Raw genomic sequence first — 14,531 nt, 5'->3', positions numbered from 1 at the left:
AGACGAGCAAAACTTTGCTGCTTCTCCATCTCGCAATCAATCGACAAAAATGGTGCCTCCTGTGAGCCTTCCTTTTCCCCCTCTTCGTTCATCTGTTCCGTTCCTTCGTGACCTCCTTTGTGAATGATTTGTATCCCTTACTCAATCAGCCAAATGACGAACAATACATAAAAGCCCTAAATCGGTTTAAGTTTGGGCCATCACCAGAGCATACCTTAGCCGATATGAATTTGTTCTTTCTTCAATCCAGGTGTGGTTTTACTTTCCTTTATTTTTAGTTTTGGTTTATTTCGCAATTCGTTTGTATGATTACAAATTTCCAATCTGAGAATTCAATAATGGAATTGGACTGTCTTATTCTGTTTTAGGGCTTGAATCCTAAGAAAATATTGAAACATTGCACTCAAATTTTCTATCTACTAGTTTTGATTTTGGAAGTGACTCAGAATCAAGAATCAATTTTTTCTGTTATCAATGCTTTTGAATGTTGCTTGTACTATTGCGTTTTTTGAATGTTGATAATAAAACATGCCCTCCAAGTGTTTGATATAATGTCAAAAAGAGAAAGTTTTTGTGTAAAAGAGGTAAGTTTGATATGTTGGACATATTGGGAAGATTCTGTCAGAATATGTTAAGGTAACATGTTTATACTTGTGTTGAAATATTCTGTTAGAAGTAAAGTAGAATATCCAAGTAGAATATTCTGCAAGAATAGTTTATTCTGTAAGAATATTTATTGTTGTATTCTATTAGAATGCATTGAATTGTTTAATTTTTGAAACTTGATTATATTTTCTTTGTGGATTTAGGTTTTGAAGAGGCTAACATTGATGTGGAGAAGAAAGAAAACATATAGAATGAGAGTGTATTATACCAGAATATGTTATGCTACAATGTATAAAGTGTTGCTTAAAAATAATATTCTTTCAGAATAGATTAGTGTTTTTGTTAGATTTTGATGTTTTTTTTTTTTTTTTTTCTTTCAGAATGTTGTTATTATTCAATGAATCACAATCATACAATGTAATTATTTGGTATATTATTAGTTCAAGAATTGATTTGTGTATTCTTTCAGAATGTTTTTATTAGTTTATGGTTGACATTCTGCCATTTTGACAGAATAAAATCGAAAAATATATTTACTAGTTTATGGTTGCCATTCTATCATTCTGACAGAATAAAATCGGATTTTTAAATTTGAATTAATTTAAAATATACAGATTTTTAAAAAATAAAGGAATTAATCATCCCTAAAAATTCGAAAATTTCCTTTTTTAATATAGGTTAATTGACTAAAATGCCCTTATGCTGAAATTTGTGTGATTATATGGTACATGTTATCCTATTCTACTATCATAGACCCTCATATCATGACCTTTGATTATATTCTATCCGATGGTCTAGATCTGTGCATTCTGGCACACAATAGTTAGTAAAAACAAAATAATCTAACCCATATATATATATATATATATATATATATATATATATATATATATATATATATATATATGGAACGACGGAATATTTTATTAAAAAACTAGCAAGAAGCTAGAAAGAAATCATAACAATAACAAAGTGGCAGAGGCCGGATTATGAAGCCAAGAGCTCCAACTAATCTTGGTTTTACTATATCTGTTAGAAATCCAAAAGAACGATCTATAAACAGTATCATCAAAAAACATGGATTTCCTAGGCATACCGTTCCAAAAACTGTCGAATTACGAAAATTCCACATGCACCAGAAAGATGTCATAACCACAGCATCAAATGCCTTTCGTTGACCCTTTCTCAAAGCAACATAATCTGACCACTTAATAAGGGTGTGAATGTCAATCTGGGTCGGAATCTCAATTCCCCACCAAATAGAAATGTGCGGCCAAATCTCCATCAACTCAATACATTCTGTAAAAAGGTGATCAACAGATTCCACCGAATGAGAACATATAGGGCATACAATCGAGTCCACCATGATTCCCCTATGAGATAATCTCTCTCTAGTAGGAATACTGAGTAACTGAATCATCCATAAAAAAATGTTGATCTTGATGGGAACCTAATTATTCCATCTAGTCTCACCACCTCCAGAATGAAGTATATTCCCATCTAAGAACCAACGAGCAGAAGAGATAGAAAAAGTATCTGAAACATCAATAGACCAATCCAATCTATCAGGAATCGATTGCAATTGGAAATCCTGCAAAAGAGAAATAAAAGCATCCCACTGCTCCTGCTCAATTCCACCTCTAGGACTACGTCTGAAAGTAATAGGATCCCACCCCAATGTTAGGCGATCTCTAACTATAGCTTGTCTAACAGTATCTAAAACAAAAATTCTACGAAAAGTTTCGGCAAAAGGGGCCTCTCCAATCCACAAATCCTGCCAAAAATATGTATGGTTCCCGTCACCAACCCTGATAGGAAATAAGGACTAAATATCGATTTCCTTCTCTTGGAATTGAGTAATCATACGAACCACTCCACTCCATGGTCCTGATCCGGATCTCCTAGGGGACATAGACTTGCAATCTCCATCTGAGCCATATAACAATTTGATAATCTTAACCCATAACAGATCATGACAATGATAGAGTCTCCACCACCACCGTAGCATCATGGCTCTATTAAAGGAATATAAACTCCCAATACCCAAACCACCCTCTACTTTTGACGCTAAAACTCTATCCCATCTGACCCAGTGCATACGTCTCTCATCCAAGTCTGCTCCCCAAAAGAATCTAGCTCGCATCGACTAATATATATTTTTTACCTTCTACTTTTCCAAATCAACGTCTTTATTCTAAATAGTTATAAGATAAACATTTTACCTTCTAACTTATATTTATGTTACATATACTATTACATATTACACAAACGTAAACATATAAATAGTTATAAGATATTATTTTTAATATGTTACACAAATATGTTAAAAACCAATTAAACCAATAATATATTAAACCAGCTAAATAAAACCTTGTCTCATAGACTTATACAGTTATACTTAAATTAAATCTCCATTAAAAAAAAAAAAAAAAAAAAAAAAAAACTACCGACTGATTTCTAACCGTCCAATCTATTTCTCCGGCTTGATTCAAACACGTGTCATCAAGTGGGACGCCACTTGATTTCTCCCAAGTCCACGCAGCCATATCTTTAAACGCGCATACCTTTATGCCACGTTTCATGTACGATCCTCATCCTTCTATAAATCCCTCCAACCGTACTAACAATTCAAAAAGATAATTTCCACTATTTTTGGGCAACTCAAAAACCTTTCTTCATCACCATTCTCCATTCTCCGATGCTTAAACGATTTGATGACAACAGTCGCCGGATTCTCAGGTTTCCGGCAGTTCTTCCATGCCAAGATGTCAATCCGGTGACGCTTCTTCGCTCTCTCATCACTCTCTCCAACTCCATAACCAATTACCAGTCTGAACTCTTCGCCACTCAACGAAAAAACGTTCGTGAATCGATTCGACAGATCGGGATTCTTTCCATGTTCTTCTGTGAAATTATGGAGCAAGACGTTTCAGGTTTACCGGATCCTGCTGTGCTCTGTTTCTCCGAACTTCATCATTCGTTCCAGAAGATTCGATTTCTGTTCGAAGACTGTACACGTAGTGGAGCTAGGGTTTTTATTTTGATGAAGTCTCACTTTGTAGCTACGCAGTTTTTGACATTGATACGAGCGGTTGCTACAGCGCTTGATATTCTTCCGTTGAATTCGATCAAAGTGTCGACTGAGATGAAAGAATTGGTGGAGATGGTTGCGAAGCAAGCAAGGAGGGCGAAAATGGAGGTTGATCCGGATGATGATTACGCCATGAGACGAGTTATGTTGATTTTAAACCAGTTTGAGAACAGGTTCGAACCTGATCCGATTATTATCAAGCGAGTGCTTTATTATCTAGGTATTAATAGCTGGAGTGACTGCCACAGTGAAATTAGGTTTTTGGACGAAGAGATTAGTTTAGTATCATTAGAAAATAACGAAAGAGATCTCCATCTATTAAGTACTTTAGCTGGATTCATGAGGTATTGTAGGGGAGTTCTGTTTGAAAACTTTGTTCTAGAAAATACGGACGATCAATCTGCCGGAAGATCAAATCTGGAAATCCTGAGCTGCTTAAATCCAGAAGATTTCCGGTGCCCAATATCTCTAGAAATGATGATAGATCCGGTGACTGTTTCCACCGGTCAGACTTACGATCGGGTTTCAATCGAGAAATGGCTTAAATCCGGCAACCTCATCTGCCCGAAAACTGGGAAAAAACTAGCAACAACAGAGCTTGTTCCCAATTTGAATCTCCGGAAAGTTATTCAGCAGTACTGCATCGATCATGGAGTTTCAATTACAAAATTTCAAAAACAGGCGCGTGATATTTCTTCCACGATCCTCCCAGGTAGTCCGTCATCTGCTGAAGCAATCAAGTTTCTTAGTGAATATCTGGTAAGAAAATTACGTAACGGAACAGAGAAACAGAAAAGCAAAGCAGCTTATGAAATCCGATTACTTGCGAAATCAAACATTTATAATCGGTTTTGTTTGATCGGAGCCGGAGCAATTCCTCTTCTGTTAACTCGGCTTTCATCATCCGATTCAACTATCCAAGAGAACGCCATTGCAGCTCTACTCAAGCTTTCAAAGCATTCAAACGGAAAAAAGGTAATCATCAATAACGGAGGACTAAATTCAATCCTTGAGGTTTTAAAAAACGGATCAAAACAAGAATCTAAACAAATAGCAGCTGCAACAATCTTCTACTTATCATCTGTTCAAGCAAATCAGAAACTCATCGGAGAAATCCCAGACGCGATTCCAGCTTTGATCGAACAAATCAAAACAGGAACTTCATGTGGTAAAAAGAATTCATTAGCAGCTCTATTCGGGATTCTCCTCTACCCTAGAAACCACCAAACTGCACTCTCATCCGGAATCGTTCCATTACTATCCAGTCTCATTTCTTGTTCAGATAAACCGGAAATCATCACAGATTCATTAGCAGTTCTGGCGACACTAGCTGAAAGCTTTGATGGATCTGACACAATCATGAAAGCTTCATCTTTACCACTTATCATCAAAACTCTCCAAACATCACCTTCACGAGCTGCAAAAGAATACTGTGTATCGATCTTGTTGGCTTTATGCAACAACATGGGAGTCGAAGTGATTGCTGTTTTGGCCAATAATGCGAACTTGATCGGATTCTTGTACACGATGTCCACAAATGGGGGTTCACAGGCCGGAAAAAAAGCTCGATCATTGATTCAAGTCATGCATAGGTTCCATGAGACTAGTAGTTCAGGTATGGTGGCTAATTGGGATTCATCTAGAATTGCAACGATTCATTCATGTTAGATTAGATTTTTTTTTTTTTTAAATATAATTTTTTATATAGAAGCTCATATTTTTGAAGGAGCTGATAATTGTTACACATACTTGTATAATATATACCTATATTATATACTATCGTGATGTAGAGTTTATAGTAGCAAAAATTATACACTTAGGAGTTGTAAATATACTGAAATATACAGTAAGTGATTAATTTTGAAAGACTGAAACTTTTTGTAAATTTCATCGGGTTACTTGTATATTATTGTTATAATTATTATTTTTAAATGTTGTATATTATTTTGATCGGTGAGTGTTATTTAGGTTAAAGAAAGAACTTGGTGATAATAATCAAATTAGAAATTGACAAATATAGAGATATTATTATCCTTTGAAACTTGAGTATAACATTAATATGTGGATATGTTTTAGGCCATAAATAACGAAATTTTGAATAGATAAATACTTGACAACGACATCCATATTGATATTGGTCAAAAATATGATTCCCGATTTGTCAAAATCATGATTATTTCAGGGTTAATATCGTAAAAACTCAATCAATTATTTGAATATGAATTTTAGTTTATTATAAAATTTATATTGTTAAAGTTAATTTCCCGAGCATCATTTCGTTTATGTGGATAAAGGAGTTTTATTGTTCTCCAAAAGTATAAAAAGAGAAATGGCGTTAGCTTACTTTTTTCTACATATTATTGACAAACACGGGTTTCAGTTTTGATGCATAATTGGGTTCATTTACGAAATACGAATTGCAACAAATCATTCATGTTCGATTAGATCAGCCATTTTATATATGTTTTTTTGTAGTTTGACTTTTCATAGCTAAGCATTATATATAGACACACTTGTTTAATATATCTATTGTAACGTAGGATTTGTAGCATAACAAGTGTGAAGTGATGCACCTTCTTTTATATATATATATAACAAGTGTAAGTGTGAATACCAGACTATCTAAATTATTTTGAAACCTTATATTTCTTGTGTCATGAAAATGATATATTTTGTATTATTTTATGTAATTATTGCATATAAATCAACAAATGTCATTTGAAATCAAGAAAATAACGTGTGAAGTCGACACATATTTAATATTTTAGCATTCGAAACTTGAATTAAAAACCCTCAGTCCTTTAGCAAGCATAGATATGTCATTGTCATCAATTTTTGTAACAAAATATATGAGATACGTGGAATGTTTTGGGCAAGAAACAAAAAGAAGCTGAATAGATAAACTATTGACAATGACATGAAAACTGTATACATATATGATGGCTTATTTGTCGACATCACAATTTATTTTCTTTATGTAGCATCTTTGTTCGGTTTTATATTAACGCGTTCATTATTGAAATGAATGTTTTTTATTCGTATAAAAGAAAGCATGCTCTCTTTTTTTTCTTCCAAATTAAGAATAATATATCTTAGAATTAATTTTATTTATTTATTTATTATCATAAAAGGAAAATAAAAAATAACTAAAGAAGTGCACACCGAAGCTTCTTACAGATCATATATATGATTTTATAATGTTTATGTTGTACACAATGATAACTTTATGTGAAAAGAAACCTATGTTCTATACATTTTTTTTTTCAGTTCAAATATTTAATTTCTGCTGAACTATATATAGTTATGGTCATAAATCATAATGGAAGTTTTTCCATTTTAAAAAGGTAAAGACAATATATCAAGGTTGAGAAAATAATTTTATGTGGAGCAATGCAAAATTGACTAATTTATTTTAAAGATCACTTAGAATACCAATTTTTATGGGTTTCTCGCATGTGATTGCATCATATAAATTCAAAGTAATGCTGGGAAAAAAATGATGAGTGTGTGAAGCAGCCGAAACACTGTAAGAAATAAACATCGATCGAAAGATGACAACCATTGGTGAGGGATTAGATCAAGAAACCCTAAAGGACCATGTTTATACCATGTTATATATTGTGGAAAATCTGTTAAGGTTGGTATTATATTTGATATAAGTATACATAGATACATAAATGATCCAATACTATACACTTGAACAAGACTATACTAAATGGAGAAACTAAATATCCTTTTGTCTTTCCTCCATACATATAATTATTATTAATTTTATCAAATACGACACATGTTACTATTATTTTATACGGATAGAAAAATAATAAGAAATAAAAAATATTTAATTTTATCAAAATAGAAAAATATTTAATTTTCTAGTAAATGTACTAATTTTTAATAAAAACATATAGAAAATACTCCATAGTAATAATATGTTTCTTAAAAGTACTGCGCTAAACAGAGCACGTGCAGGGTTTTTTGACTCCGAACTCCGAAAACTTTTAAAAAAAACCTCCGAACTCCGAAAACTTTTAAAAAAACAAACAACTGCAAGATGAAAAGTGTTGCGCATGTGCTGCACGACAACAGCAATAAAAGGTCTGAAGGTTTTTTTCCAAAAAAACAAACAACAACTATTAGTCGCATCCCCACTAATCTTACCTCAAAGACAACATCTATAGCATGTGGGGATTTCCACTAGGGCTGACAATTCTCGACATGACACGCGACACGACCCGCGACACGACACGAAATAAACGGGTTTGGGTTGAGTTTTTCAACCCACCAACCCGCCAACCCGTTTATTAAACGGGTCATATATGGGTTTCTCAAAAAATAAACGGGTTGACCCGCCAACCCGTTTATATTGTTAATAAAAAAAAATTATTTTATTTTTAAATGTATTTATGTATCAAGTATTAATATTTAATAAGTATTACATAATATATACCATTTATTCATAGACCATTTGAATGTTTCGACATTATGACTCGTGGTGGATGGTCTAATGTCATAAGTCGTAACCTATAAGGCTAAGTTTGTAACATGTTTCTATGAATGTTTTTAGTTTTTATTTGGATGTTTAATAATTAAATATCTAAAATTCGGACCCATGAACCCAAATCTAACCCACGAACCCGCCAATTTGTGAACCCGTATAAATAAATGGGTTGGTGGGTCATATATGGGTTTATCTTCCAAACCCGTCAACCCGTGACCTGCCAACACGTGACCTGTATATTTAAATGGGTCGTGTTTGGGTTGGCATATTTTGACCCGCCAACCCGCCAACACGCGACACGCCAACCCGAACACGACACGATTGTCAGGCCTAATTTCCACTGGCATCAATCATGACATACACAAAGTGAGCTACCTAACTGGATCGCTATGTTGGATCAGGCATGTTAATTAAATACACTAGCTTTCATCGTGCCCCCTAACCAAGACCATACATTGACGATGGACACTTTTCATGGTATGACTTTCTAGTATGTTCAATGACTTGAAGCCAATAACATGTGGCCCAAATCTATCACCCATTATTTTCAAGGTGATTCACGAAATCCATAAAATTGTTAAGTACTTAAATCCGATGCACACTAAATCACGTAAGATCTTGCACATTAAATCACAAAAAATTTACAAAACCTAAACTTGTTAAATGATTGATTAGCATATTAAAATATAAATTCATGATCTATAACATTTTCATGCTAAGTTATTTGTATTTAATTCCCATAAATACATTTTCATAAAAACATATAGTGACATGTATCTAACTATCATAAAAATACCTAAACTCACATCCTTGTAAATGGAAATTTAGAAAACTCCGATTTTACAATATTTACATTACACTAGTAAATATAAACCTCACGATATTCTTACATTTCTTTTGGAACCCTATATCCAGCCATTTACGTGTAGAATATTTCACCAAAAACATTTTCATGTTTTCTTCATGCAAATATTCCCTCTCTCTCTCTCTCTCTCTCTCTCTCTCTCTCTCTCTCTCTATATATATATATATATATATATATATATATATATATATATATATATATATATATATATATATATATATATATATATATATTTCCTTAATAAATGAAGGTTTTTTTTGCCACATGTCAATCTTTCATTAGTTTTGACACTTGTAATTCTGTGGTGTTTTTGAAATAAATATTATCTACTAGTCAATTTTTGGTTTGTTTTAATTTTTGAAATTAAAGTCATATATTTATATATGTAAAGTATTAAATATCATATATATAATATTAAATTGCAAAAATACATTTCTTTTTTTTTTATTTTAAAGTTGTACGTTAAAAAATGTTTTATGTTTACACTTTAATGTTTAATTTTTTTTAAATCAATCCGTATAATATAGGGGTCACACACCTAGTATATATATATATATATATATATATATATATATATATATATATATATATATATATATATATATATATATATATAATTTTTTTTTCACACACTTAATCAATCAATTATCAACTTATCACCATAGACAATCAAGAAAAAAACACTAAATAACCTAACAACAACAATTTTTTAAATGAGCTCCTAAACATATATGTAATTCAGATGCATTATTGTATCAAAATGTTAACAAAAACCTTAGAAACATTCCTAATAAATGCTTAACAAATAAATTAAAGATTATGCATCCAAACCAAACTTTTACTGTTGTATTGCAAAATGTTTTAAACCTATTTTATCTATCAATGATTTAATTATGATTCCGTGACACCAAAATCATCAAATCTAAGTTTTTTCTTTCTATAATTGTTCATCTGTAAAATCGTAAAATCGACATGTAAGCGAATAAATGATTGGAAAAAGAATCTAGAAGTTGGGTTTTTGAGGAATTTAGTCATGTCTATGGTTCTCAAAACTAGAAGAAAAATTGAACCAAATAGTATGAATAGAAATTAAACGTCAATAACTCATAAACAAGAATTTTCATGAGGTAAAATACAAGGTTAGTCTGGATAATTGTAACACCCCAAAGTTTGGAAAGCCAAGAAAAGAAAGAAAACCTCAAGTTTAGGGGAGACTTGGCGAGTCCATGGAGGGACTCAGCGAGTCCGAGCGGGATCCGGGTTGTGGTGAAAGCGACCGACTCGGCGAGTCGGCCAAGGAGACTCGACGAGTTGGGTCTGAACGAGGAAAACCCTAAATCCGGGACGTGGAGCCTATTTAAGCGTCTCATTCTCTTTCCTAGGGTTCCTTTAGTGCCTCTTTACCCCAGAACATCAACCCTAGCCGCCATATCCGTTTTTGAGCTAGATCTTGCATTGAAGAGAGCACTATAAGCTTGGAGAAGGAAGAAAAGCCTTGGAAGTGCAAGAAGGGACTGTAGATCCGAGATTTAGAAGACATTTCAGATCAATTGGAGGTAATAAGCTGTTGATTGGACTCTCTTTGCATCTAGATCTATTCTTATGTGTGAGTTTTGGTCATTATTGGTATGTTTTGTAACCAATTCGAGTTGGAGGTTCGGATCTGAGGTTGCTACCTTAGATCCATGTTGGTTTTGGTCTTGAATTCCCTAAAGTATCAGCCCTTGGTATGTTGAAGAAGCATGTTTGCCATAAACCCTAGTTTAGTGTGTTTTGAGCATAGATCTCCCAATCTACACGTAAAGTTAGCCACTTTACGTGGGGAATAGACCCTAGAAGTATGGATCTATGAGTTGGAAGTTCTGCTTGGCTCGAAAAGCCACTGCATGGATTGGAGACTGGATAGACTCGGCGAGTCCTTCGAGTGGACTCGGCGAGTAACTTGAAGATGAGGAGGAACTCGACGAGTAGGATGAACAGCTCGTCGAGTCAGTTGAAGTTAGGCATGGACTCGGCGAGTTGGATGAACAACTCGACGAGTTGGTTGAAGATGGTCTTGGACTCGGCGAGTCTGTTCTTGGACTCGGCGAGTCAGATCGTGAAACCTCAAACCCTTCGAGTTGAGACTCGAATCAGTGAGTCGGGTGGTGACTCAACGAGTTGGACAGGTCAGGACTGGGAGCTAGTTGGACTCGGCGAGTCATAGACTGACTCGGCGAGTCGAGTCGCGAATAAGAAAGACCCTGAGCGTATGAACTCGGTGAGTCAGTAGGTAGACTCGGCGAGTAGGGTTGACCTGGAAGGTTGACTTTGACCAGGATTTTGACTTTGACCAGAGTTGACCTAGTTGACTGTCAGACTAAGTGTTATATGTATATTGATAGCTCGGAGAGCTAGAGGAGCAGCGGTTCAGGGGATTGTCGAGTAGCAGCCAGAGGTTTATCAGCAGGGCTCAGCAGTTCAGGTGAGTTTCCTTCCAGTAGGAACGGGTCTAAGGCCACAATGCCGGCCCGTTTAGCTAGCAGTAGTTTTCGGATGTTGATCTGATATAGTAGATAGTATGTTTGATGCCTTCGTGGCTCAGACAGAATTTATGCGTTATGTGTTTCGGGCTACGGCCCGAAGTAGTATGCAGTATACGTGTGTTCATGCTAGTTGATATGTTTATGTTATGTTCTTGCCAGTTAGCCCGGACTTCGGTCCGATGCAGGGGACAAGGTCCCAGTTAGTTCGGACTTCGGTCCGATGTAGGGGGCAAGGCCCCAGTTAGCCCGGACTTTGGTCCGATGCAGGGGACAAGGTCCCAGTTAGTCCGGACTTCGGTCCGATGCAGGGGGCAAGGCCCCAGTTAGCCCGGACTTCGGTCCGATGCAGGGGACAAGGTCCCAGTCAGTTTCCGGACTTCGGTCCGATGCAGGGGGCAAGGCCCCAGTTAGTCCGGACTTCGGTCCGATGCAGTGGGCAAGGCCCAATATGTGCTTTATATGTTTTTGTGTAGTATGTGGTAGTTGGGGGAGCTCACTAAGCTTCGTGCTTACGGTTTTCAGTTTTGGTTTCAGGTACTCGGTTTTCAAAAGAGGAGCTCGGGAAGATTGCAGAGCACACACCATAGTCAGTTAGCCTGGGAATGTTTGACTCTGATAATGCTATTATGTTTTGAATTTAATACTCAAAAGTTATGTTTGATTTATGATACGTTGTTTATAAACCTATTTTTAGTAATGTTTTAAAATAAATTTTTAGTCGTGATTTTTGGGTCGTTACAAGTTGGTATCAGAGCCTTGGTTTGAGGGATTCGGACGCACTTCCGAGTGTGCCTGAACTCAAACTAAGGAAGTGGTATAGAGTTTTCAAAAGAAAAATCGTAGTCACAAAAGAATTTTGAGAAAAGAAAACGATTTAAAAAAAAAGTGGAAAGAAAAGAGTTTTAGAAAAAGGTAAAAAGAGTTTTGAAAAGAGAAAAGGGTGTGGTGCATGCAATCAGCCGAGCTCAAGTAAGTACTCCCAATTTACCCATACAAGTTATGTTATTATTTTCAGTATCAGTTTCAGTTTCAGTTTCAGTTCCAACTTCAGTAGAACAGCATGCTAGAATAGGACTAAGGATCTAGGATGATGCCTTATGTGCCTGCTTTATGTGTTCCAGCTTGATGAGAATTGCATGCTAGTAATGAGTAGATAGTAGTAGGATAGCATGTGTAGGTTATGCCTGATAGTATGAGCTTAGCATTATATGCTAGTGCAGTTTCTTGTTATGAGAATTGTTCTGCCTGAGTACGTTTCCTTTTTCCGAATGCTGCTTGCTTTGTGCTTTGTGGGACTCTGAGTGATGGGAGTTAGCCATTAGGTGAATACGTCACATCACATGTGATCAGGGTTGAATAATCTCAGAGTGCTGGATTTGGCCCTACTGCGCAGCTCTCGTCTGAGTCCAACCGTTGTAGGGACGAGACTTTTACTCGAAGGATTATCCGAACCTCATTGCATATGATGGTATTCAGGTGGTGGCTAATTGGCATTACAAGGAGGCCTTCAGCAGCTGAGGACTAGGTTGGGTGGAGTTAGAAGTTCCCTAGGACAAGCCTAGGATGAGAGTAGCAGAGATCAGTAGTAGAGAAAAGGGGATTTGGTGGAGTTGAGGTGACTCTTGAGGAAAGTACGGATAGATGTGGAAGGTAGTAGGGGCCCATACTACTGAAAGCAGAGGATCCGTACTCGATTCAAGAGGGGCCAAGACGAAACCAGGGAATGGTAGAGTGTGTGAGAGGTCCCTCAGCAGTAGTATGTAAATTGATCAGGATTTTGTTATATTTTTTAGTATGGTGACATTGCGCGAGCTACCAGTTAGCAGTTCAAGCGTCGAGGAGGGATCTGGCTCAGGTTTTGGAGTCGGGCAGCTTGATGATCAGATGAGGGATTTCATTTCCGCAGAGATTGTGCGCAGCATCATTGATCAGACTCCAGTGATTTTTGGTTCAGTTAGAGAGGCCATCGTGGAGCTTATGGACAGTCATCTTGAGGCCTTTAGGCCCGGGTTAGTTTCAGGGCAGTTTAGGGCTCGTCTAGGTCCCGAATCTTATGGAGTTTAGGGATCCATCAGGGAGGAAGATCCCATTTCTGGTTTATGCCATCAGGGGGCAGGGGTGAGTGGGGAATTCTGTCTCCAAGAGAGACCATTGCATGATTGGATAGTTGAGGAAGTTTCGCGAGCCATTCGCGAGGATCTGCCCGACATGGTCGTGAGGATCACTGATAGATTGATAGCGAGGCTTCAGGATCAGACATCTGTTGTTCAGTTAGCAGGCGTTGCCGTTGGGGTAACGCAGGAGCGAGAGTCGGGCAGGGAGTCAGAGGGGAAAAGGAAAATTGATGAGACTCAGGTAGCCACAGGTTCGGGTAAGAGGCCCAAGGGTCCAGATTTGAGGACGAGGAACTATCAGAGCCGCAGTCGATGCGGGAAGTGCGGAAGGACGCACATGGGTGTGTGTAGGCGTAGGAGTGGTGGCGATGCTGGGTGTTTCAAGTGCGGCCAGATTGGTCATTTTAGCAGAGACTGTGTTGTTACCATCGCCCAGGGGCTTGATCCATTATGTTTCCATTGCAGTCAGAGGGGCCACAAGAAGGCCCACTGTCCGAGTTTATATCCAGCAGGGCAGGTGCCAGCTCCTGCCCTTGGGACTTCGAGTACCGCCAGCAGTTGTCGAGGCCGGGCAAGGGTGCCTACGGCTCAGAGCCGAGTTTTCCGATAGATTTCATCAGGGATTCGAGCAGCACTGAGTAATGAAGGTACGTAACTTTTGTTTTTCTGTCAGCTTATGTCATGATTATATTGTTATGGTTCTGCATCAAATTGTGGTATAAGTGTTGTGTTATAGTGTGGCTTGCTTGTGATTATGTTATATGCCATTTGCATACCTCGGATAATTGGTTGGTAGTTAGGGAATGTGCTCTTATGGAGAAGGTTTCGGAGG

The 14,531-nt window shown here is 36.7% G+C and overlaps 1 protein-coding gene across 1 annotated transcript; it reads left to right on the top strand.

Annotated features, from left to right (window-relative positions):
• Window positions 1-3,224: 3,224 nt before the first annotated feature.
• Window positions 3,225-5,601, top strand: LOC111900705 (U-box domain-containing protein 19). The gene has a single exon (XM_023896587.3). It carries the CDS (start codon window positions 3,305-3,307, stop codon window positions 5,363-5,365), a length of 2,061 nt encoding a protein of 686 aa, XP_023752355.1. The 5' UTR covers window positions 3,225-3,304; the 3' UTR covers window positions 5,366-5,601.
• The last annotated feature ends 8,930 nt before the right edge of the window (window positions 5,602-14,531 follow it).

This window comes from Lactuca sativa, chromosome 5, assembly GCF_002870075.4.
Source record: "Lactuca sativa cultivar Salinas chromosome 5, Lsat_Salinas_v11, whole genome shotgun sequence".
NCBI classification, from domain to species: Eukaryota; Viridiplantae; Streptophyta; class Magnoliopsida; order Asterales; family Asteraceae; genus Lactuca; species Lactuca sativa.
The sequence above is the reverse complement of the archived record's forward strand: the minus strand, read 5'-3'. Positions and strand labels throughout refer to the sequence as shown.